A 22,577-nucleotide genomic window follows, 5' to 3' on the forward strand; every position below is an offset into this window, starting at 1 on the left:
CTCTACTGGGCGAATGGAGGAATCTGCTGAGAGAGCAGTTATCAAGTACTGGAGGCCAAGAAGCTACAGAGGGTAAAGAAAGGAATTAGGAAGGAATGGAAGGTCACAGTGAGCTTGAGAATGGAAACAGTGGCTACGTCCACATGAGAGACAGACTGCACAGTTGTTATTGCACAGTCATTTAGCACGTGCGTATCCAAGTCCTAAATGACTGTGCAGTAATCAGCATTACTGTGCAGTAGCATTCCTGCATGGCTTTCTGGTGATGGTGACTGCACAGTAGCTTGTTACTGTTGTGCCGTAGCATCACGTCACATTTCATGCTACATGACACGACTGCGCAGTAGTAACGAGCTGCTGTACAGTAGTAATGAGCTACTGCGCAGTAAGTGTCTTGTGTAGATGCGGCCAGTGAGAAGTGATAAAAAGAAGATGGATTCCTGAGTAGCCCTGTCTTTCCTTCCATCTCTTCAAAAGGTTGCAGCTGATCTTGTTGGACCCAGACCCTGGTCATGGCAATCCGCTCATTTGTCATTGTCACCTCCAGGACTGATCATCATTACTCATGTTTAGGAATGACATGTGAAATGTTTCGCCTTGCTTTGCAGCAGGGCTCATTGGTTATTTCTGACAAAAGTTCACTTATTGAAAAAGGTGCTTTCAGTCACCCCTAGCACTAATTGTGATCTGGGTAGAATTCGTTAAATAGTTTTTGCGGGGAAGGTCATGCTCACAAAATGGAGGATAAGGAAGGGCAGTTACACAATACCATCCTTTTACATAGCAGCCCAATGACTGAGACACACACCCATGATTTGGGACACTGAGGGGATAACATACTTATATGTCCAGTGGAGCAGATAGTGGAATCCAGTAATTTCTACCCCCCCCCCCCGGGTGAGTGACCTGACTACTGGATTATAGAAGCATCTATTTCTCTCTCTTCTTCTCTCTTTCTGCTTCATTGACTAAGTACTTTATACAAAGCAAAGTAACTTCACTGGGAGACTGAAGGAACTGTTTGGGTTTGTTTTTTTTATCTGAAACATTTTGTTTTGTTTTGTTTCGATTCGGTGAGAGGGGAAAAATTAATTTCAGTGTAAATCAAACCATTTCCTCCTCCCCATTTTCAGTTTGGCCACTGAACTGAAAAATCAATTATTTGCAGAGCCCTGCTCTGAAATGAGATGTTCACAGCCACTGGAATTGTGTACTGTTTGGAAAAAGGAACAATTAACACAAACAGAGCTGTTTATCTGCTTAGCAACAAGGTTGCCATGAAAACATCATCCCAGTATTCCTTTCCCTGTACTGGCTCAGAATATAGTATCCAGGTCAGGTCTGAAATTCAAAGTGCTTTCTGATACTGGCACTAGTACATTAAAAAATTGTTTCTCTCTTCATGCCCTCCTATGACAAGTTGATGTCATTGGAACAATTGATGTCATTGGAACAATAAAGCTGTCAATCAGAGCAGCAGGAGAGACTCATGAATGTGACACAACTAATCAAACCGAAATATATTAACACTAATCAAGCATTTACTGCAACCTGCCGGAAAAGAAGACCATTTCTGGGAATAATGGCAAACAGTCATTATGCTACGAGGCGATGAGGATATGATCTGAATAAATGCCATGCACATGATACATTGTCTTGTGCAGTAGAAAAGCCTCAAAAGTTCTATTTTTTGTTGCTGGATGTATTTAGGTAATACCTAGCATCTACATGGAGGCCTGTAAGATGCAGTTACATGACCATAAATGTGCCGCATTAAGTTTAGCACCTGCAATAACAGGTGCTAAACTTAATGCGCCATAATTGGCGCTACTGCCCATTTGCACAGATGAACACTTTCTAAGTGACGTTTAATGCCCGTTGGACTAATCTACTGGCATTAGCACATTAATATGGCTTTACCAGCCAAGCTAATGCACAGTAGAATTAGTCCAATAGATATTAAGTGTTTCATGTAGATGCGCCCACAGAGAAGATGATGAGGTCCAGCAAACTTTATACTAGGAGTCAGGAGGTCCAGCTTCTGTTCTTTCTTTTCCTGCTGGGTTGCCTTTTGATTTGCAGTGGGAAATCACTTAACCCATTGGTCACTTACAGTAGTTTATTTAAAAATGCCCCACTCATGAGCTTAAATGAAACATAGGCATAGTGATACTACTAAGGCCACGGGACCAGGGCATCCACCCAAAGCCCTGACCTGGGTGGGAGTGGAAAAATGTATAAACTGGGGATCCTGTTGGTCTTTCTTTTATAAAGGGTTTGTAATGTACAGATGAGACTCAGCCTTTATTTGCTGCTAGAAAATTTACCAATATTGTAAAAGCTTTGGGGAAATTTTGTAAGTCTGGCAAAACAACAGGACGACCTGTGGAGGAAATTTTCTTTTATGAAAAATCCTTTGATAGCAGCATTTATAATTGAGCCTTTCCCAAAACCATTTCTATAGTGGCAGTAATATCCACTTGTGTGTGTGTGTGTGTGTGTATCTATCCACATGTGTGTGTATATATATGTGTGGTCATTCCAAAAGACCACTGTCGCAACATTATATTGTAACCAGGACAACCAGGTCATAAGGAATTGTATTTCCAAATTATGCTGTCCTAATGTGACAGTGCTGCTGGTAGATATCCACATCATTTGTACAAGTTAGAAATATATGGAATAGTACAACCTTTCCTGTAAATGGGGTATACAGTTCAAGTGTTTGTATGACTTGTGAGAGAAACTGACAGCAAGGGCTTTTTTTACTTACTCACTGTTAAAAAAATTTCTGTTGTACAGTTTAAATACTTGAGCATTTCAAGTGCTTGAATTTTTCCCTATTTTAGTTCTATGTTTTACTGATGTGAATAGTCTCATTTTACACACAAAAAAATATTTCTCTTGGATGAAAATTAGCATTTTTGTTAAATCACTTAAATTAGGAAATTCAGTGAAACCTTTTCTTAGCAATAATTTTGAGAACAAATTAGCTAAGCTGTAGCATATTGGGAGTAAAGATAGAACAAAGGTCACCTTGAGCTGCCAGTGACTTGATACTGAATATTGTATTCCTATTACTGTGATTTCTCTGGTTACGGATGGCAAATGGCACAAATTAAGAGCATTATTTTATTTTTATACATCCTTTTACTGAGCACATATTAAAAAGAACCAGTATTAACATCTTTATCATTGTCTTCTATTATGTGTTTTAATTTATTGTAAAGATAATCATATGATAGGTAAATAATATAATTCAGTTTCAAACTAGTGGAATATGTGACAAAAAATTTATTAAAAACTTACATGCCAGTAACTATAAGTATCAATGCAACCTTCTGTATTCTGGAAATAAGTTCTTATTTAAATAAGCTTCTATTAAATTGAAAGAAAAGACACAATCTGGCCCTGATGGCATTTTTGGGACATTAATTACTCTGAGGGAGCTGTAAATCATTATTTACTCTCTAGCAGACATCTGGCTCCCTATATTTGGAAAATTAAAATTATATTCTAACAAATTCTGTAGTTCTCAGATGTTCACTTTTTCTATCAGTAATGAAAGAGAGGGAAGCAGGGGATCCACAAAAATAAAGGGTTACTATGTTGTGTTTTTACTTCCTTTATAACTTCAGAAAACCGAGGCATCAAATTGCTTGCGCACCAGCTGATATAAAATTCACTGTTAACACTTAGCGGTAGCTAGATAGTAAAGATTCATAGGGAAAAAAGCTATCTGATTTATCTGTTTTGCTGTGAAATGCATGTTTGATTTCTTTTATATGAAGCTTTGTTCCATAACATCCTTGTGAAACAGAGGATGCTGGAGACTGAGAGAGAGAAGCCATTAAACTGATGGCTCAAGGGAATTTTCCTCTATATTGAGAATGGCATTCCTCAGCCATTTCTTGTTTACTTACATAAGTTACATGACATGATTGATAGAACTGTCATGTAGAAGCAGCTTTAACATTGTATTAGCGCCCAGGTTTGATTGTTCATAATTAAAACATTGTGGCTAAATATATAGTATAATATGTATCCAGTAACCATTTTTTGACAACGTTGTAGGCTTTTGTTGAGCACAGTAATAAAGCAGGGAAAGAGACTTGCAGAATTCAATTATGAGAGTATGAAAACTTCTGCTAAGGGGTCTTTAATGAGTTGACTTGGACTGCCTCTTGACAATATACTGCACATGTTTTATGCTGAAGGGAGGTAGTTGCACTTCCTATCAGCTTTATTGGTGGAAAAAAAGAATTTCCATTCATAGTTCTTATACCAGGGCTGTCCAACTGATGGCCCGTGTGCCTCATGTAACCTGTCCAACTGATGGCCCATGTGCCTCATGCATCCTCTGGGTTCTCATCTAGCCGCCACTTCCTCTATTGCTCTGACTTCAAGGTCTCTAGGCTTCCTCTCTCTTCTCCAGCTTCCAGTTCCTGCCTTCACCCCAGAGGGTGGTGCAGATTATGCAGCGCAGCCCTCAGTGCTGGAGGCTTGGAATGCCTAACTGGCACGGTGCAGTGGGGGAGGAGAAAGCAGGGGGAGCCTGCCCAGGCACCATGGCTTGCAGTAGTGTGGCCTGTGGAGTATGTGGACCTCGGCAACTTTTATCTGTTATGAAGGTGACTTGATACTTCCTGTTAAAAGCCCATATTTCAAGTTGCTTATAACACTGGCAAACGTGAGCATATTAGGCTGGGATTTTCCTTACTTTCTGTCTTAGGCTGGCTTTTCAAATTTTAGCTTAAACAGTTCTGCTTTTCTTCATGAATAAAGTGAGGCAGAAAATATCTTTTTGTCCATATTAAGAAAATTCCTTTTACTTTGAAAACGCTCATACCTCACTGTTACACATCCATGGAGCTAAAGGATCTCTAAAGCATAATCAACCGAGAGTGAAGATGGAATATGGAATACGCCTCACACCATTAAATGTATTAATAGTTTCTGCATAGCGGGAGAGAAAATCATTCAGTTTAATAGTCTCACCCAATCCCAGATGTTATTCCACTTCATGGAAAAAGTGGCCAATCTGTTCCTGAAAGTAGAGGGTGGTCATTTGTGGGTAATTGCTGTTTTTCTGTCCAGATGTTGTTGGATGACGACACACACCCAGCTTCCCTTTTGCTTCCCTTTTATTCTTTTCCTTTAACTTTTCTCCTCTGATGACTCTTCATTTCCAGATAGTGTTGACTGGCTTCTCTGTGATCATCATAGTGTTCATGTTCTTATTCTGTCAGCATATTTATTTGTTCCAACAAACCCATCACATCTTAACTTGGTGTTTTACCAATGTCTTAATGTGGCCCGTGCCTAGTTTGGTCTGTCCATCAAAACCAGAAATTCCAAGGGCTCTGCAGTTGGGCACTGTCCAATTGGCCCCCTCCTGTCACCTTTCATTAGCATACCCAATCATGTTATCCCTTTGATATAGTCAGTTAGTCCCAAATTCAGTTAATTTCAGGTAGTAACAAGGCCCACACTATACACACCTATGTATGATAATGGACCTATGTAAGTCCATCATCATGGACTTATATTTCATCCAACCCCTCTACTGTTAGAAGATGTGTGCTATTCCAAAGTCATCCCAAACAGATGTCTAGCCAGGTTTTTCTTGAAACCGCACTAATGAAGGTTCTCCCAGTTTCTCTAGCTTCTTTGGTGATCATATGCTGCTGTTTTCTACACGATCATTTGTTTCAGGGACCTGCTCTAAATTGGCAAAAGTATGACAGATCTTAAAAAGTATGGCAACTCTTACCACATTCTTTAAATGAGGCATGGAGTAGTTATACAGCAAAAGCATCGCTTTACAAGATTTAACTATTAATTGCACAGGAATAATCTTAAACTAGTCATAAGTCTTTCTGCCATGGGATTTAGTTTACCTGAATAATAAATAAAAATAATAATACTGTTAGCACAATCTGATCTCCCAAATTCTGTTATTTTCATGTAATCAAGTCCACAGTTAATGATGAGGCAAACTAATCTGCATATCATTATAGCAATCTAAAAACAGGACAAGGATTTAAAAAATGAAAGCTCTGCTGTACCTGATTTATGAAGTGTTAAGTGCCAAGCTGTTTCCATGGAATTTGTAGAAATAAGAATTTGGGAGCCTTATGTTAGGCTTACATTAAGAATGTCATAACGGGGAATGGATTTTCACAAAATGGAGCAAGAGGGATTATTTTGAAATTAAACCATTATTTTTCCTTGCAGCTCTGTAATAAATTAATTGCAACTGGCACCTGAGACTAGGTAAATTTAGGTGGACAAAATTAAAAGGTTTACATTTTTACTCTGAAGCTTTCTTAATTTCTCCTGGGTTCTTAGTCACAATGACTGTCTCTCCTGTCTTAAATGATTGCATTAGTGGTTTGAATTTGGATGAGAAATGTTAGCTTCTGACACCCATACAGATTTTTGCTTATAATTTTCCCCTGCTCTACATATATTTTAAGGTCTCCTTTGAAATCCACCCATGTGTATAAATGGTATAATGACACCACCTTCGAAGTCCACACTGATAGGAATTGAATGCATAATAGAGTTTAGATATTTAGGATCTGACAACCTGACCACTAAACTATCCTCCTCTGGCTTAGATAATATTGAAAGATTGGAAAAGGGTTTTTGTGTGGGAATATAAAACTTCTCTAGATTCTCTGGGTAAATTTTATATTGTTTATCACTTTATATGAGCTATTTCTTTTGAAATCCCTATGATTTTTTTAAAAATGTTGAGAGAGCCTTAGAGTGAATGAGGCATCCAATTCATTCCACACATCACTAAATTCCCCCGACCCCTTAGGCATTTGTTTACAACTATTGTAAAATATAGGCTCATGAGGTTACAACAGAAAATCTGACAAGCTATTGACTGCAGAAGGAACTGGAATAATGTACTCTTGGAGTTTTCCTTTTCTGTTCCTTTAATTCTCCCTAGCACCTCTCTCTCTCCCCCTCTTTCCTTGAAATAAATATGTCAGGAATGCTGTTCAGAGATTTCATCTTCTTCCAATTTCCACTACACAAACTGAGAGACAAACAGACAAAACTTTAAATTGGTATAAACTATATTGTGCTGCTAGCAGATCAAATAAAATGAAGGATTGAAGCAGGATGGTAGATAAATATATACAAACCATTAGTTATTATCAATGGGATTTTTTTACATTGTTTGGATTAAATTGGCAGTGACTTTTTATGGTAATGTAATAACAGTTAAAGGTTCAGACCTGCTACAATCCCAGAAAGGTAAGGCTGGAAGGAACCTCAGAAGGTCATGTAATCCACCCCTCTGCTTAAGACAGAAATGTCTCTGACTAAACCATCCCAGTTAAGCAACATATGCAAATAGCAGTAGTATATTAGTCTGATCTATTGATCTGAAATCGAATAAAAGCACTGGTTTAAAAAGTCATCTATTTAGTTCTAAAGTGTATTTCTAGTCAGAAAAAATGACTGTACAAAAATAACCATGTAGGGTGACATGTTTAATTTCTGTTGGATCAAGTGTAGTTTTTATGGCCTACAGCCATGCTTGGCTGCGTTTTCTCTATCTCATGCCTCAAAAAGGTTCAAGAAGCCAAATTAAATCCTCAGTGATGCCTGTGAAAATTAATTCCAGCAGTGCTGCTGTGAGTTTTCATAGCTATAATTGGTTGCAATGTAGTACACAATTCTGTTGATCATGAAAAAAAAGAAAAATTGTACTTTCCCAACCAACTGAATAACTGATATACCTTCTCAATTTTGCTGTTTGACAAAAAAGGCTGTCAAAGTATAAATTATTTCTTGTCACTCAGGTAAAGAGGTATCACTTTGAAAACACAAAGAAGCAGATATGTTGAGCACAAAGCTGTGACTTGATATCAGTGGTAATGTAGCAATAATAGCAGAGGCAAGGATTTTTTAGGGTGTTATCCTTTATTGGACCAACTGGGTAGTTGGGATAGACTTAGACACGTTTTTGAATGCAGGACATTCCTCATCAGGTCTGACCAGAATTAGCTAGGCACAGCATAATAAAACATAGTGAATGAAGATTGCCTTGCATTCAAGAGCTTGTCTAACTCTATCCCAACTACCCAGTTGATCCAATAAAATATATCATGCTAAGAAATCCTTGCCCCTCACATAACTTCTGGCCTAGCCTGGGTAAAACATCATTCTGACACTACCTTGACTTTATACAGGGGGCATATCTAGGATTTTGAAAGGGTGGATACAGGAGGTGTGGCACAACGTCACATATAGCACAACACATTTTTCAGCAGTTAAAAAGAAACTGGAAGCTTTACTAGGATGCTAAAGGCCTAGCACCATATCATTCAGTTTAAGATGAAAGCAAAAATAATATAACTTTACAGTAATTTATACTAATTTGCTAGATTATATATTAAATTAATAGGCAAAAAAGAGTCAAAAGATACTGTTTCATTAGAGTTAAATGTGCATCTCTTATTCAGATTCATTAAAAAAAAAAATCTAATTTTCTTTAGTGTCTTGATGGTGCCTCCAATACTTCACTGTTGGTCATTTTTTCACTGGAGTTAATATCACCACGTCTGAGTTAAGGTTTTTAGCTAGAGCTAAAAACAGCCTACAGGGCTATGAAATAGAAGAGAGACATTACCAGGAGCAGCTAAGGGACAGTAACATAGTTGGGGAAAGGGTAGTTTGAATACTGGAAGATCAAAACCATTAAAAAGCAAAGAGGGTTGTTAATACCCATTAAAGGAAGAAAAATTAGCAGGAATCAGGGAGATGCTAATGAATCATGAAGTCAATTGACTCCTTCAGCTGCTTGAATAGAAATGTCACTGCTTTTCCTAGGCAGCTGGTTGTAAACTCTGGGTAGAACAGGAATCAAAGGGGTTGAACTACACAACTACACCCTCCCTAGATCCACCTCTGACTTTATGAAGCCATTTTCAGAGCAGAGTTGCACTTGGTAGTCATATTTTTCATCTCAAGGACTACTGCTGTTTGTGAACATGTATTAATAGCAAGCAGTATGTCAGATGAATCCGTATTGGGGCCATTCAAAGAAATGTATTCATGAAAGGCCAAGATGGAGGAGACAATGCATGGGGCCAGTGGATTTGCTCTAGTGGTGTGCTTTTTGCATTTTAAACCCTTCTGGAGATCTTTGTGAAGGGGCAGAGGCTTCTGTCAGAACTAGAATGAAGCCTCCTCACATGATTTCCCAAGCTACCACACTCAAATAAAGTGCCATCTTCTATTTAAAGGCCTGTCAGACACAACATGTGCGTTAATTGAAAATAGTAATAGGACTAAAACAGCTACATTTTCATACTTGCACAGTGCTGTCAAGGTTAGCTGTTACTTTGAAAATTTCAAAAAATGTACCAATTTAATTATTTTTGTTATTATTGCTACATTACCATTGATTATTGCATTTGGCAGTTTCATGTAAAAATATGTCAAATGAACTGAAGCTTTGTAATGTGAATGATCCTGATTTATTTTATATAAACAGATACAAGCCCAATGATAGACTCTGATAACTTCAAGTCTACCAAATGATTGACTCCAGTTCACAGTGTTTAAGGCCCCAAGGGGTGTATAGATCATCAAATCTGACTTTCGGTATAGTACACCTCATGGAATTTTACCCAGTTAGCCCTGGAATTACCCAGTAATTTGTTTGCAGGACTAAAATGTAGCCTTGATTTTGTAAGGTCGGTTTCTACGCATTTGTGTGTAAACCTAGAAGCTAATTTTCTGAGAAATGTATGCTAATATGCAATGTATATTTGATGGTTTGTTTGAACTTCTAAGGGCATGAGCACCACTAATATATTCACAATGAGTTAAGATAGTGTTTGAAATTACAGTGTGTCACCTACTCTCTGGTAGCTGCCTAGGTGTGTGTTCATCTTCCATGGTAAATTCAAGGTAGCCTTACTCCCCCTTTAATGGAAGGGTAGACTACCTCACGTTTCCCATGAAGTAAGAGCATATGCACACGAGCAGTTACTGTGGAGCAGTTGATGCGCTGTGGTCATGTCTCAATTCACCTGACAGAAACTTGTTTAAATGTCCATACCCTACAAGCCCACTTTGAGTCCACCTATTAGATGAATGATACTCAACTAGGGGGATGTGAAGGCGACCCTTATTTCTCAGGACTAACTCCATGACTGCAGAGCTCAGGCTGGGATATAAGGATCTCCCAGCCTGAGCCCCACAACCTCAGAGCTCAGGCTAGGAGATGAGGGTCTCCCAGCCCTCACTCCCAGTGGTGATCTGGGAGCAGGGGGCTTGGAGCTCCCTGCTGCCGGAGCAGGGGAACATAGTCCCCACCCAGGCTCCTGTGGTGGAGCCTGCCTCAGAAGCAGGTGGCTCCCAGGGGTAGGGAGATAGCTCCTGCTCCTTGGTGGATGGCAGACCAGGAACAGATTTTGATCCCGGTTGGGTATCTACATGAGCTGTTCAGCGCCATTACCAATCCCAAGTAAATTTGCTACTTGCATTTGCAGGTAGGAGATTTCCTCAGGATTAGGGAGGTTTACTGCCAACTAAGTATGTGCACGTGTAGAGACACATGCTTACTTTACAGTAAACTATGCTAATACAAAGTTAAGCATCTCACCCAGAGTTACAAAAAGCAGTGAAGAGGAGGAAGAGGAACCTATTGTAACAATTGTTTTTCCAGGACTCAAACAGGATTTAGGCCCTTAGTAGATGAAATTAGGACTTAGTAGACATCAGTGCCTAATAGGTGGGATAGGATCATGGCCTAAGTTCATAACCTCTTTTATTTTCTGGCTTGTTATAAGTTAACATTAACATTGAACAGGTTGAGAGGAAAATGCAGTCCAAAATGTTTGCTTGTGTTTTCTCCCATATAATTTGTTTACTCAGATGGATAAAAACAGGAGCGTTTTTGTCTTAATCCTGATAAGACTTCTAAATCTGGCAGCTGTTACCTCTTTGAAAATGTCTTGATTGTGGATAAAGTAAGGTGAATAACTCCTCAAACGGTATACATCCATCTTTTATGTTTTTAATGCTGCTAAACGAGCCATTGCACATATTTACATTCATTTAAAAAATTAATGCATCATAACACAAGCTGTTAGCATTTGTTTTCAAACTCCTTATAATTTTTTTTTTCATTCTGAATGAAGGTTTAAGTTCTTTTGATTTTATTTTTCAGACCAGTGCTTTGCAAATTAGTCCTAAACCGCTATCTTGGTATACAGGTTTCCCTCACTTTATGCGGGTTCTGTACATGCAAATTTGCTCTTATGCGATGACCCTTTTTACACCAAAAATTTTGTTATATGCAAGGTAAATTCACTCATATGCAATCAGTGTGGTGGAAGCCTGCAGTCAGCTGCTTTGTGCAATGCACTGTGGGAGTGATGCCATTGGCAGAGGAAGAAAAAAATTATTTGGGGAGGCTGAGCTGGGTGAACATGCCCTGGGCAGGCTGCAGCATCAGCCCCTGCAGCCTGGCCCAGTCTGGCCCCATCAGTGCAGCACCGGGGAGCTGTGAGCCATGAAGCTACCTGGCAGCAGCACCCGTGACTGCCACTCAGGGTAGCTGGTGCCCATACTTACGGAGCTGCGGCTGCTCCGGGAGCAGTGCAACGCCATGTCAGTACAGTCAAGGGGGTCAGTACAGTAGAGGTCTTGGAACATATCCCTATTTGTTGCATTGCAAAGTGGGTTCCCTTTATGCGAATTCAAGTTATGTGCCGTTTTCCAGGAATGCATGCACAGCATAAAGCGAGGGACACCTGTACTGTCCTTCATGCCTATCTTGTAACAGACAGGAGCTCCTTCTCTGCCATAGCATTGAAAAAGAGGGGAAGAGAATATGAAATGATCAGACTCTTTAACTTGGTAGTCCATTCTCCTCTTGCCCAATTAAGGAAGCTGTGAATGTCATGACAAGATGGTAATGTTGTCCCATTACCATCTTGTCATGGTAAAACTTCCCCCCCCTTCACCCCAAAATAAACTATTCAACAGAGATGAGAGTGGCCTTCTTAACTTCCTTCTTATACAGTACTACTTTTAGCTTCCTGTAGTGAAGTGCTGTAATGTCACAGAAGTGGTATAAGAGGATGTCTGAGAGGAAATGGATTATTATATAGTGTTGCAGAACTCACCAGCACCTAGTCTGATACCAGCACATCTTATAGATGAAGCACATGTTTCGATACCCTGGCTTGTTTATTTGTTCAGTAGTACTTTTTATTTCTAATTCGTCATCTGGTTTGCATTATTTGCCCCAAATTTCAGTGTTCTAGATTTCTGCTATGTAATTGTTTATTTACAGATAATGCCTCAGGTCAAATAAGTCTGGACTGGTATATTCATGGCCCTAATCCTTTAGTTCTTCATGCCACAAGTTTTTGTGCTAGTTGCTTCACTTCGAGGTACAGGTAATGCAACTAAGGGCTAGCCAGGAAGCTGCCAATGCTGTGAATATGCAGTAAATGACAAGAGTGAATTTTACCATGGGCTTTAACAGACCAGTTCAGCCTAGCATTTATAGTGACTACGAAGGGTTATCATCTGATGGCAAATGGATGATTCTGATGATTTCCGTCCACTTCCTTAAGCACAGATATGCTTATTACAACAAAAAACTGTCCTAGTTTATATTCTCAGAAGAGACCAAGTCTTGATAAGGCAAATAAGTGAGAACTTCTTTCCCACCTATGCAACTCCGGGTTATGGATGGCATGGCATATTGCAGGCCAAGTCACAGCATCGATGTTCATGATCTACCTGTGAATAAAGGACACGATGTTCCAGTGCTGTGAGCTGAGCACTCTTTAGGAGCATTATATCTATTCAAAAAGGTTTATTAAGTACATGCCAATTTCCTGCAATCCTGCCTGCTGCAGCAGTGTGACTTTACTGAATTCCTTCAGAGGAAAAAGAAACATTTTAAAAAATCACTAACATGGTCTGGTTTTACAAGATGTGTGACTCATTCCTAGAGGTTTTATGGAAGCCACTGAGTGTATTCAGATGCCAAGGTGATAAGTGTGACTTCAATGGCTAGGTAGATGAAATTGCATTGGAAATCTGTTTTTCACTGTGATTGGCTCCAACAGTTTGCAGATTTTGATTTAACACATCATTCACTACATCCCTACTCATCTTCATGGCATGATCTATGACCCAGAAAAAGAAGTGATGGTCACCCATTTTTGTGACTCAGCGTAGTTTCAAGCATTCAGAATAAATTTGCAAGGTTCATATATGATTATTTCTTGAGCTTATTATCTTTACACTTATAACTGTAAGGAAAATAAGGTAAGGAAATAAAATCATTAATGTTGCACAGATATTCCAGCTGGGAGTCTGGACAAAAGGCATCCATACTTCATCAGAGTGATTGCTAGTTCTCAGTTGTTTTAATCAGTTAACAAGTTAATCACAAGCCAAGTCTTAAGACAAAGAGAACTCTGTAATCTTTTTTTTTAATCTTTCTCTTCCAGAAACAAAACTCTTTCAAAATCAGCACTGTAGACTGCTTAGATTTGATATTTGTATTCTATTTCATAGATAGTTCTGGAACAAAATTCAGCTTTGGAGGAGTAAGAGGCTGTATGACAGGCTAAAATAAAATCCTAGTATAGATGCTATATCTCCAGATATCGTAGAGAGTAATTGATTTGTAGAAGGTAAATTATTAAAATCATCCCCAAACATCTGTAAAATACATAGAGGAAAAAAATCTTTGCTTTCCTTAAAGAGGTTTCATGGTGGGATTGGAAGGATTCAGTTGTGACAATTTAGCTATTTACATACTCGGTCACTTTGAATGTTAAACTAGCAATCTGGCACACGTACATTTTTCACTAGACTAGCTTTGGCAAGAGAGTTTTTAAAACCAAATGCAAGGCTGCATACAAAAAAGTTTAGTTGCATTTATTGAGACAAATCTTTAAATAAGAAAACACCAAGCTTCCAAATCAAAGGACAACAGGGAATCCTGTGCTATGTCAGTGGCCAAGGTTGGTCCGTTTTAATCACTCTAATAAATTCTGTGCAAATTCTGACGTTACTATAATAACATTGTCATCTATGCATAATTATAGCAAAAGAATTGTTTTGTTAGTGTTTCACAGTGTTACCAGAACAAAAACGGCTTAAACAAACTGCTGCAGTGGGAAGAGGGTGCAGGGAACTCTCAGGGCTGCTTCAGCAGTCCCACTGGCACAAGGGGTAATGTCCCCAGGTACCAGTTGGTTGTGCTGCAGAAGCTCCTGAGAAGTGAGTAGCCCTGAGCCCTAAGGTGCTGGCCCCAGCCTCCAGCTCCCCCTGGCTGCAGTTCCAGGAGGAGCCAGGCAGGATTATTTTGCCCCGAGTGGCACAATTTGCCCCAAACCAAAGTGCATGTCTGGGCACATGCACTGAGGGAAAAAGTCCTGGCTCAAATTTGTGCCACTTCTATTTGAGCTGCTGCAAGCACATGTGCCTGCACGCATGGACACACCCCTTGATGCCTTGAGAAAGGTTTAATTATTTGGCTGGCTATTTCCCTCTCTTAGCTTGCTGTGTACTTAGGCATTGTTGCACAGGTTGGATCTTCTGACTGATCCATGAAGAAAAGCACCAAACAGTTCATAGTCCCTAAGCTATGTCCGCACTTACCTGCTTCAGCTAGAACAAACTTATGGCAACAACCAGCAGCTGCCACCAAACTGTGGGTGGTGCTGGGAGTCCTATATGCTTCCACTCTGTAGCTGCACTGGCAGAGGAGGAAGTGCACTCTGGGAAGGCACCAGCTGCTGAATGTACCATGGCAGCCAGCTGGAGGCATTGCAGGACCTACCCATAGCATCAGCCAGGGGCTGGATGGCAGAAGCAACGTAACACATGCAGTGGCTCTGCTGGCAGAAAAGAGAGTTCTGCTGTTGAAGAGAGCCCTTCAGGCTGAACACACTCAAAGTTTTGCAGAGTGGAAGCGAAGTGATTGAATTTTCCTGCAATCATGCCTGTGTCAGCAGGTAGGGCTGCAGGGTCCAGATTAAATGAGGATGCACTATTTCAGAGAATGTTCTGAGAGTCCTTTACTGGCAGGCTGGAGTCTGGCTGGTATTCAAAGCTGCTCCACCAGCCGAGGGGTAAGTACTGCCTTGTCCCAGGTGTGAATCCCTCCACTAGTGCAGTTGACAGTGCTATAGTGGGGGGGAAGGGGCAGGTGGGCTGACCACTCTGGGCGTTGAAGTGAAGGAGCACCAACAGGCGCTGCCCAGCTGGGGTGGGGTGCGGGATGGAGCCGCAAGTGGCTCTTTGGGGGGGGAGGGAAGGGCATGGGGATGGGGGAGTGGGCAGCTCCTGCTGCTGTGTACACTCCCACGCAAGCGTGTGCCCCTCCGGATCTGTGTGTGGGGCAAGGGTGGGCTGCTACTGCGGGCTTTACCCTGGGCACCAAACTACCTTGCCACGGCACTGGGAGTTGGCCTCTGGACAGCATTCACCCTCTGGGTCAGCAGGGCTGCACGGGTACAGCAGGAGATTTACCAGTGTTCGGACACAGTAGGGTTGTAGTATCTGGCTATTTATTCAGTACTGAACTTTCAGGGGTTGCTAATTAACTCAGAATATCTGTATTTACCATAGTTCAAGCAGGATTTGTCAAAACTGGAATCAGAAAACAGTGTGCATAACTCTTCATTGTTTCAATGGTATCTTAATTGATTTGTCCACACGTGTGTGTGTGTGTGTGTGTGTGTGTGTGTGTGTATAATATCACTATCAAGGAGGGGTGTATGTTGATGCACATTGCCCAGAGGTCCTCCTGCAAGTTTTATTTTATGGAGTCCAGGGCCATAAAAAGCATAAAGCATCTTTGCCTCATCTGTGAATTTCAGGAAAAGAAAATAAATGCCTTTCTGCTGAATAATAAACTTCACATTCTTTTAAGTGGAAATGCATGCAACACATTATGGATAAGATGCTGAAAGTTGTGCATGAGTTACCTTCCTTTTTTTTATATGTATATATAGGTAGCTAGATATATTTATATATAGACTAAGAAAGTGCCCGTCAAGAATGATGTGCCGGCAGTGGGCACGGAGCGCCACCACCCACTGCCCACGTGGCCGCTGCTCCGCAACCAGCCACGTGCATCCCCCCACACCTGATACACACCCACAGCTACAGGCCACACCCACCCAGCCACACACCCACCCAACCACACACCGCACACGCACTCCCAGCCACACACCACACATGGCACACAGCCACATGCCATACACACACACAGCTATACACCACGTACTATGCACAGCACCCACCCAGCCACATGCAGCACCAACCCAGTCACACCCATTCATCCAGCTACACACCCACCCAACCACACACCGCATGCACACATCCAGCCATGTGCCACACGCCACACATGGACAACCAGCCACATGCCACACACAGACACACACACACCACCCAGCACCATGGAGCCCAGGGGGCGATGCAGGCCCCCCCACCTCCCGGCCCCCTGCACTGTGCGCAGTGGCGGGAGCCACTTGCCCCCAGCCCTGGAGGAGTTGCTGAGTTCCCCTGGTGTCACAGCTCGGCCCAGCCTGAGCACAACCCACACCCTGCCAGGCACAGCCTCAGCCCCAGTCTCCCTGGCACTTCCAGCAGCAGCAGCAGGCCACTGTGACCCCCCCTCCCCTTCCTGTCCCCCATGCCCGCTCCTCATGCAGCACCCTGTGGCCGTGCCTCATCCCCCCCTGCCTGGAACGCCCCACACCCACTCCCTGCAGCACCCTGTGGCCACGTGCCAGGCCCCACCACATGCCCTGCCCCCACATGGCCCTGCCCCTCTGCAGGGCTGCAAGCCACGACTCTCACTTCTCCTTCCTAGTCCCCACTGCCTCCACCTATGCGTCTATCTGTCAATAAGGCACCAGGCAGCTCATGTGCAGTTGGCCCAAAGCGTTATGGACAGACCGACGCACAGCAGGAAGTGCTACGGCTTTTATTATATTAGAATATCTATGTTATGTTAACACATCTATATATATACGTTTCTGGTAGCAAAAAAATTATAAATATACTCAACTTATAATGGCAGATCACTTGGGGAAATCAATCATTGGGCTCCAGAGGGAAAGTTGCACTCTTTCAGTTAGAGTGCACAATAAATAAGTACATTTTGATGGCACAGCTGAATTGCTTGTGTATCCTTTATGCAACTATTTTCTATTCAATGGTACTGGAAAACAGAGTTCTCATTTATGAGCTAGTAGTACTCTGTACTTCTCTGTACTGAAATGTTCTTGACAGATTTTTCTTTGCATGCTTTTAAATTCTGATGGCTGTGTTCTTTGTCTGTTCTTGGCCCTTAATGCACAACTAATCTTTTACTCTTGTCTCTGTATCACCAGGCCTCCTGAACCTGTTTACAGCACTGTGAACAAACTGTGTGATAAGCCTCCTTCTCCTAGGCACTATTCCCCTGTCGAATGTGACAAAAGCTTCCTTCTTTCAGCTCCCTACCCCCACTACCACGTAGGCCTGCTCCCTGACTCTGAGATCACCAGGTACTGCATGCGCTTTTTTCTCACTTCCTTTATTATAATGCATGGGCATCAGTAGTTATAGAGTAATCCCAGCCTCCCTAATGTTCCCTCTCCTAAGGCTCGTGCTTGTCTTTAACCTGGCTTTCACCTCCGCAGCACTGTCCATTGGGAAACGCATAGTACCTCAGTATAATGCTAGGGCTACCAAAAAAAAGTGGTGAATACAAGCAGTTTAAATCCGTAGGAATGGCTCTCTCAAGTGCTTCACATTAAATATATTTCATGCCGTAACCTAACTCTGCATTTGTTTTACTTCAGAAATGACTAAGAATTCACCATCAGTTGTAACAGTGCAAGCTGATGCCATAAATTAAGCTCTCTTCAGCTGATGTATTTTGTTTTGTTTGATGGGTACATCCTGAGATCATTTAAGGAACGTTAACCAAGAGTAATCGCTTCCCCAGCCAAATACTGGCTCAATGTGTCCCTGAAATGTCGCATCCCTGAGGATGGCAGCATACTGACGAGAGATGATGAAACTATGGAAACCGAAAGGAGTTGTGTGCTTACCATTGTCTGAAGCTTACCTTATTACAAACGGTTAATCAGTGAACATTTCCTTAGGCCAAAGTGTTCTTTGTAAGTATTTTTCAAAATGATCAGTTAACTGTTTTCAGCTATAATAATTAGGGACCTCCTGAAATCACAATTTCACAGATTTTATGGAAGATATGCAATTTGGCATTGCCCACAAAATCAGGCAACATCTGCAGAATCCACAAAAAAAAGAAAAAAAAGAAAGAAAACTTACTGAAAGTAAAATACTGGCCATCCTCATGGCACTGCTCTCCGGCTGCACAGCCCACCATGGGGGAAGAGGGGAGACATGAGCGACTGGTGCCTCCTGAGCCTGGGGTGGCACCTGCAGAAGCCAGTGTCAGGGACAGAGCTGGCGAGCAGCCACAGATGCTGGCGGGAGGGGTGGGCATGGCCCTGTCAGGCGGGGTATGTGCCCTCCCATGCCACCATATCAGCCGCCTATGAGGGGAGAGGAGGCTGCCAGCATACAGGGGAGTCCAAAATAGTTGCTGCCCCCCACCCTTCAGTGATGACTGGCTGAGAGGACTGCCTGTCATGCAGCCATGTCCTTCTCCACCAGTCAGCGGTGAGGGCTGAAGCTGCGTGATGGACAGTTCTTGCAGACAAACAGCAGCAAGAGGCAGGGCCACCAGGGCCCCTTGGCTATTCACAGGTGTGGGGCGGCCTTGGCCATGATAAGCCCTTGAAAATGGCATCCAGCCACGCGAAACCACCTAGCTGCCTCCTCAAGATGGGTAATGATAATCGAACACAGAAAGAGTTTAGGAGGATAAAATTTAAGGTTAGAATTTCAAAAGTGAATAGTGATTTGGAGCATTTCTGTTTGGCTGCTGAACTGGAAGGGGTCCGGAAAGGACCCGATTCTCAGAAAGTACTGATCAGATCACCAGCTGCCTGAAAACCACTCCTCTAAAGCAGCACTTCAAATCACTGGTTCCTTTTGAAAATTTACTCTTATTTGCTGGTCTAAAGACAATTTTTTTAGAAGCCCGTACTGCAAATCTAAAATAACTGAAATATGTCCAGTAGAAGTGAAACCTGTCAGCAACAAAGTTTAGAAAGGATTTTGAGGAAACAGAGCAACTGATCATTAATTTCTGATTATCACTCAAGTAGGAACAGATAGGCTTATGGGTGATACCACAGGAAACAGGGACAATGTTCTGTATGTAGATGGCTGTTTTGTGATAAGCTTTAGAATAATAGAAGTTGGGCAGAATATGACAGGTAACCAATATCATGTTTGGCAAAGTGGCCACAGTGGCTGCAGCATAATAGTGTTTCAAATAGTCGCTTATAAATCAAATACATAGTAAAAAGTTATAAGGAGAAAGGCTCTTTTCTTTAACTTCAGTTTAATTAACATTTTGCTACTTCATAGTAAATTATCAGTCTGGAAAGTATGGATGCAGCACTTATCCTTAGGAACAGGCTGGCATAATGATGAATGCAGAATATATCTTGGGTAATTCTAGGATTTTTGGTACCTTCAAACAAATCCCTCTTTTTTCCTTTAATTTTCTTCTTAAGTCTCTCCCTTCAGCAATCAAATACATTTTGGCTGTCTATCACTTAACAATAGCTGATTGTATACATTTACATTAAAAAGGCAAAAACAGTTACAGAAATGCCTGGAGCCATCAGCAATCCACAAGTTGCATAACAGATAATGTGTGTACCCAGATGGTCTTAATATAATTACTCTAATACTTCCTTCGTTCTTCCTTCCTGTTGCTTCACCCTTGTTTGGTATGCATGTTTCTTGCAGCTTTTATCAATGTAGGTTTTGAACTCTTCTGAGACAGGGGCCATTTTTGTTGTGCATTTGTACGGCACCTCACATAGGGGTCTGGCCCATAGCTGGGGCTCTTAGGTGCTTTTGCAATACAAATAATACATAGAATAAATATTTGGAGTCGAGCCCAGGAGCCTTGACTTATAATCTACTGCCCTCCCCGTGAAGGGTCTCTGGTGCTAACATTCCAGTAAAGTAATCCTAAATGTCAGAGCGATTTCTGTGGACCAAGCATTATCCTTAATAAGCTGGGCTGAAATGATAAATACAATCATATTTACAGTTTTTTCTATAAAGCAACCTTTAGAAACAGATTGTTAAGGATAAAGCACTAGCAGAGTGCAAAGAGAGAAGATGAACAGAATTATTAAAGTGGAAAGTCAATAGGTGAATTAGTGTCAGACAGTAACAGGAAAAGAACGGCGAGACATAGGAAAACAGATGTGAAAGGCATTGCAGTGCTGTTAAGTATTAATTTAAAGGAGCATAAGCAATAAGCTAATAAAATCACCATGACCAAATATAGTAAGAGCATACAATACCTGTCAGGTTACAGGAAGAATATTAGGGTGAAAGTTTCTAAGATGTACCTAGAACTGCAGGAGGCCTGGTTTACTGTTGCTCTAATGTAATAGTCTACATGAATATGAAGTGTAAAACATCGGCATTTTGATTAATGACATTTTTCACTAGTAGAAATGAACTTCGCAAGAAACAGGACATGATGAATCAGTCCCTGAATATCTGAACACTCCTACATACAGCACATTAAAATGGATTCCTTCCAAGTCCTGACCAAAAAGCAGGAATATGTTCTTTCTTACATAGAGATTTAAATCTGCAAAACTAATAATGCCTTTGTGATTGGAAGTAGACAGCAGAATCCTACATCACTGTTTTCCACCTATAAAGAGAAAGGACGCCGAGCTAGACAATGGGACAGAAGGACTCCAAGAGAAGCTGTGGGCTGGGAGAGGTTCTTCCTCAGCTTGGGTTTTTTGAGAACCCGATCCCACTGCAGGATTTGTGAGTAATATGCTACCTTTAATTGGACCAACTTATATAGTTGGGAGATAAAGGAGACACGCTTTGGGGCTTCAAATACCCTTTATTGAGTTTGGAAAGAAACTCAGGCTTAATATGACTTAGAGCAATTACTTCTGGTTTTGCCTAATTATGCTACTGAATTTAATTACCTCAAAGGGAAGTTGTCACCTATGAAGGAAAGAAAAGTTAGCCGAGAGAGGTGAAGAGTAAGTTATAACATACCACAAAATGAATGTGATGGTTAAAACCATGGGTTTTGGGGTGTCTCAGAGTTATGAATTTCTGTTCCAGGCCTATCTGCAGAAGGTATTGTGTAGACTTCCCTTGAGGATGAGGAGGGTGAAGTCTGAGATAGAACAGTTGTTTTGTGAAAAGTGTTTTCCCACTGGTAATAGAGTATTTTGTCCTATGCCACTGTTCTGTGGAAGTTTATTCTGGAGCACAATGGTGTCTTGGTTTCATCCATACAGTTCCCAAGAGAGCATTACGTATATTGAATGAGGTCTATCATATATTATAATTGGCATGTTCAGGATTCATGAATCATGATGCTTTTGTTGTGAGGAGTGTAGATCAGACTGTTGGTGGAGATGAATTGGCTTTTCCTGTTTTGGCAAGGTCCAGTTCCTTCCCGTTTGTTAGTCACTGAAACTTTTCTCCTGATGATGAGCTTTTGGTGAGGCGGGGGACAGTGTAAATGCTTATTTGAGGAAACGTCTTTCAAGGTGCAATAGTCTTTGAATGTAGGTAAAATTGTAAGAGAGCTCATCAAATAGATTGTAGTCTTTGAATGTAGGTAAAATTGTAAGAGAGCTCATCAAATAGATTGTAGTGAGGGTTTGGATGTGACAACCAGAGGTGTGCAGCCTGGATGCAGGGTCCTTTTTGTTTAGTTGTAGGTATATTGTTCTTTGATTTCTATTTGGTGACTATTTGATCATGGCAGGCTGTTAACTGCAGACAGCTGCTCTTCTTTGCTAATGAAAGGGCACGAAGATGAAGGGCACTCTCTCTAGGGTGGAACAGGTGGGCAATCTGATCTGCATTTTTTTCATTAGGATGCGCGCTTCTGGAAATAAAGCTTCATGTGCTGTGAGCTAGGTGCTCAGCAGGGATCCTGGTTTTCTCTGATAAAAAAAAAAAACAAACGACCAATTTTCAGATTAGTGATGTTTCATTTTAATCACGGAAAGATGTGGATTTTGGGTTACTTTTTTCAATACGAAAATTGCGGATTTTTTTTTTTATCATAGAAAACCAGGATCACTGGCACTCAGTTAGTCTAAATCAGAGCTCCTAGGAGTTGTAGTTGGCATCAGTTCAGAGGCGTCCTTGTTGACACCAGTTGGGAATTTTCCTTCCTCTATTGTTTTGCCTTCTGTTTAGTTTGTTTCAAAAGCTGGGCCTCAGGCACTTGGTGTTCATAGGTCAGGAATATCAGTCTTTCATCAGTCCCATGGGACGCCCATGCCTGCTATGGGACAGGGAGATCCGGGTGATGTGGATCCCCTACCCTCCATAAATGCCGACCTCGTGAAGGAACATCTTGAGAAGCTGGATACCTTCAAGTCAGCCGGCCCTGACAA

General features: G+C 41.4%; 1 protein-coding gene across 4 annotated transcripts in view; it reads left to right on the forward strand.

Annotated features, from left to right (window-relative positions):
- Window positions 1–22,577, forward strand: part of DLG2 (discs large MAGUK scaffold protein 2) — a 1,592,593-nt gene that overhangs the window by 1,158,459 nt on the left and 411,557 nt on the right. For all 4 annotated transcript variants that reach the window (XM_019530402.1, XM_019530399.1, XM_019530401.1 and 1 more), the window contains one exon: window positions 17,415–17,570. In XM_019530402.1, coding sequence (XP_019385947.1) covers window positions 17,415–17,570 — 156 coding nt within the window. The remainder of the gene's footprint in view (window positions 1–17,414; window positions 17,571–22,577) is intronic.

Source organism: Crocodylus porosus, unplaced genomic scaffold (genome assembly GCF_001723895.1).
Source record: "Crocodylus porosus isolate Cpor-Errol unplaced genomic scaffold, CroPor_comp1, whole genome shotgun sequence".
In the NCBI taxonomy this organism is placed as follows: domain Eukaryota; kingdom Metazoa; phylum Chordata; order Crocodylia; family Crocodylidae; genus Crocodylus; species Crocodylus porosus.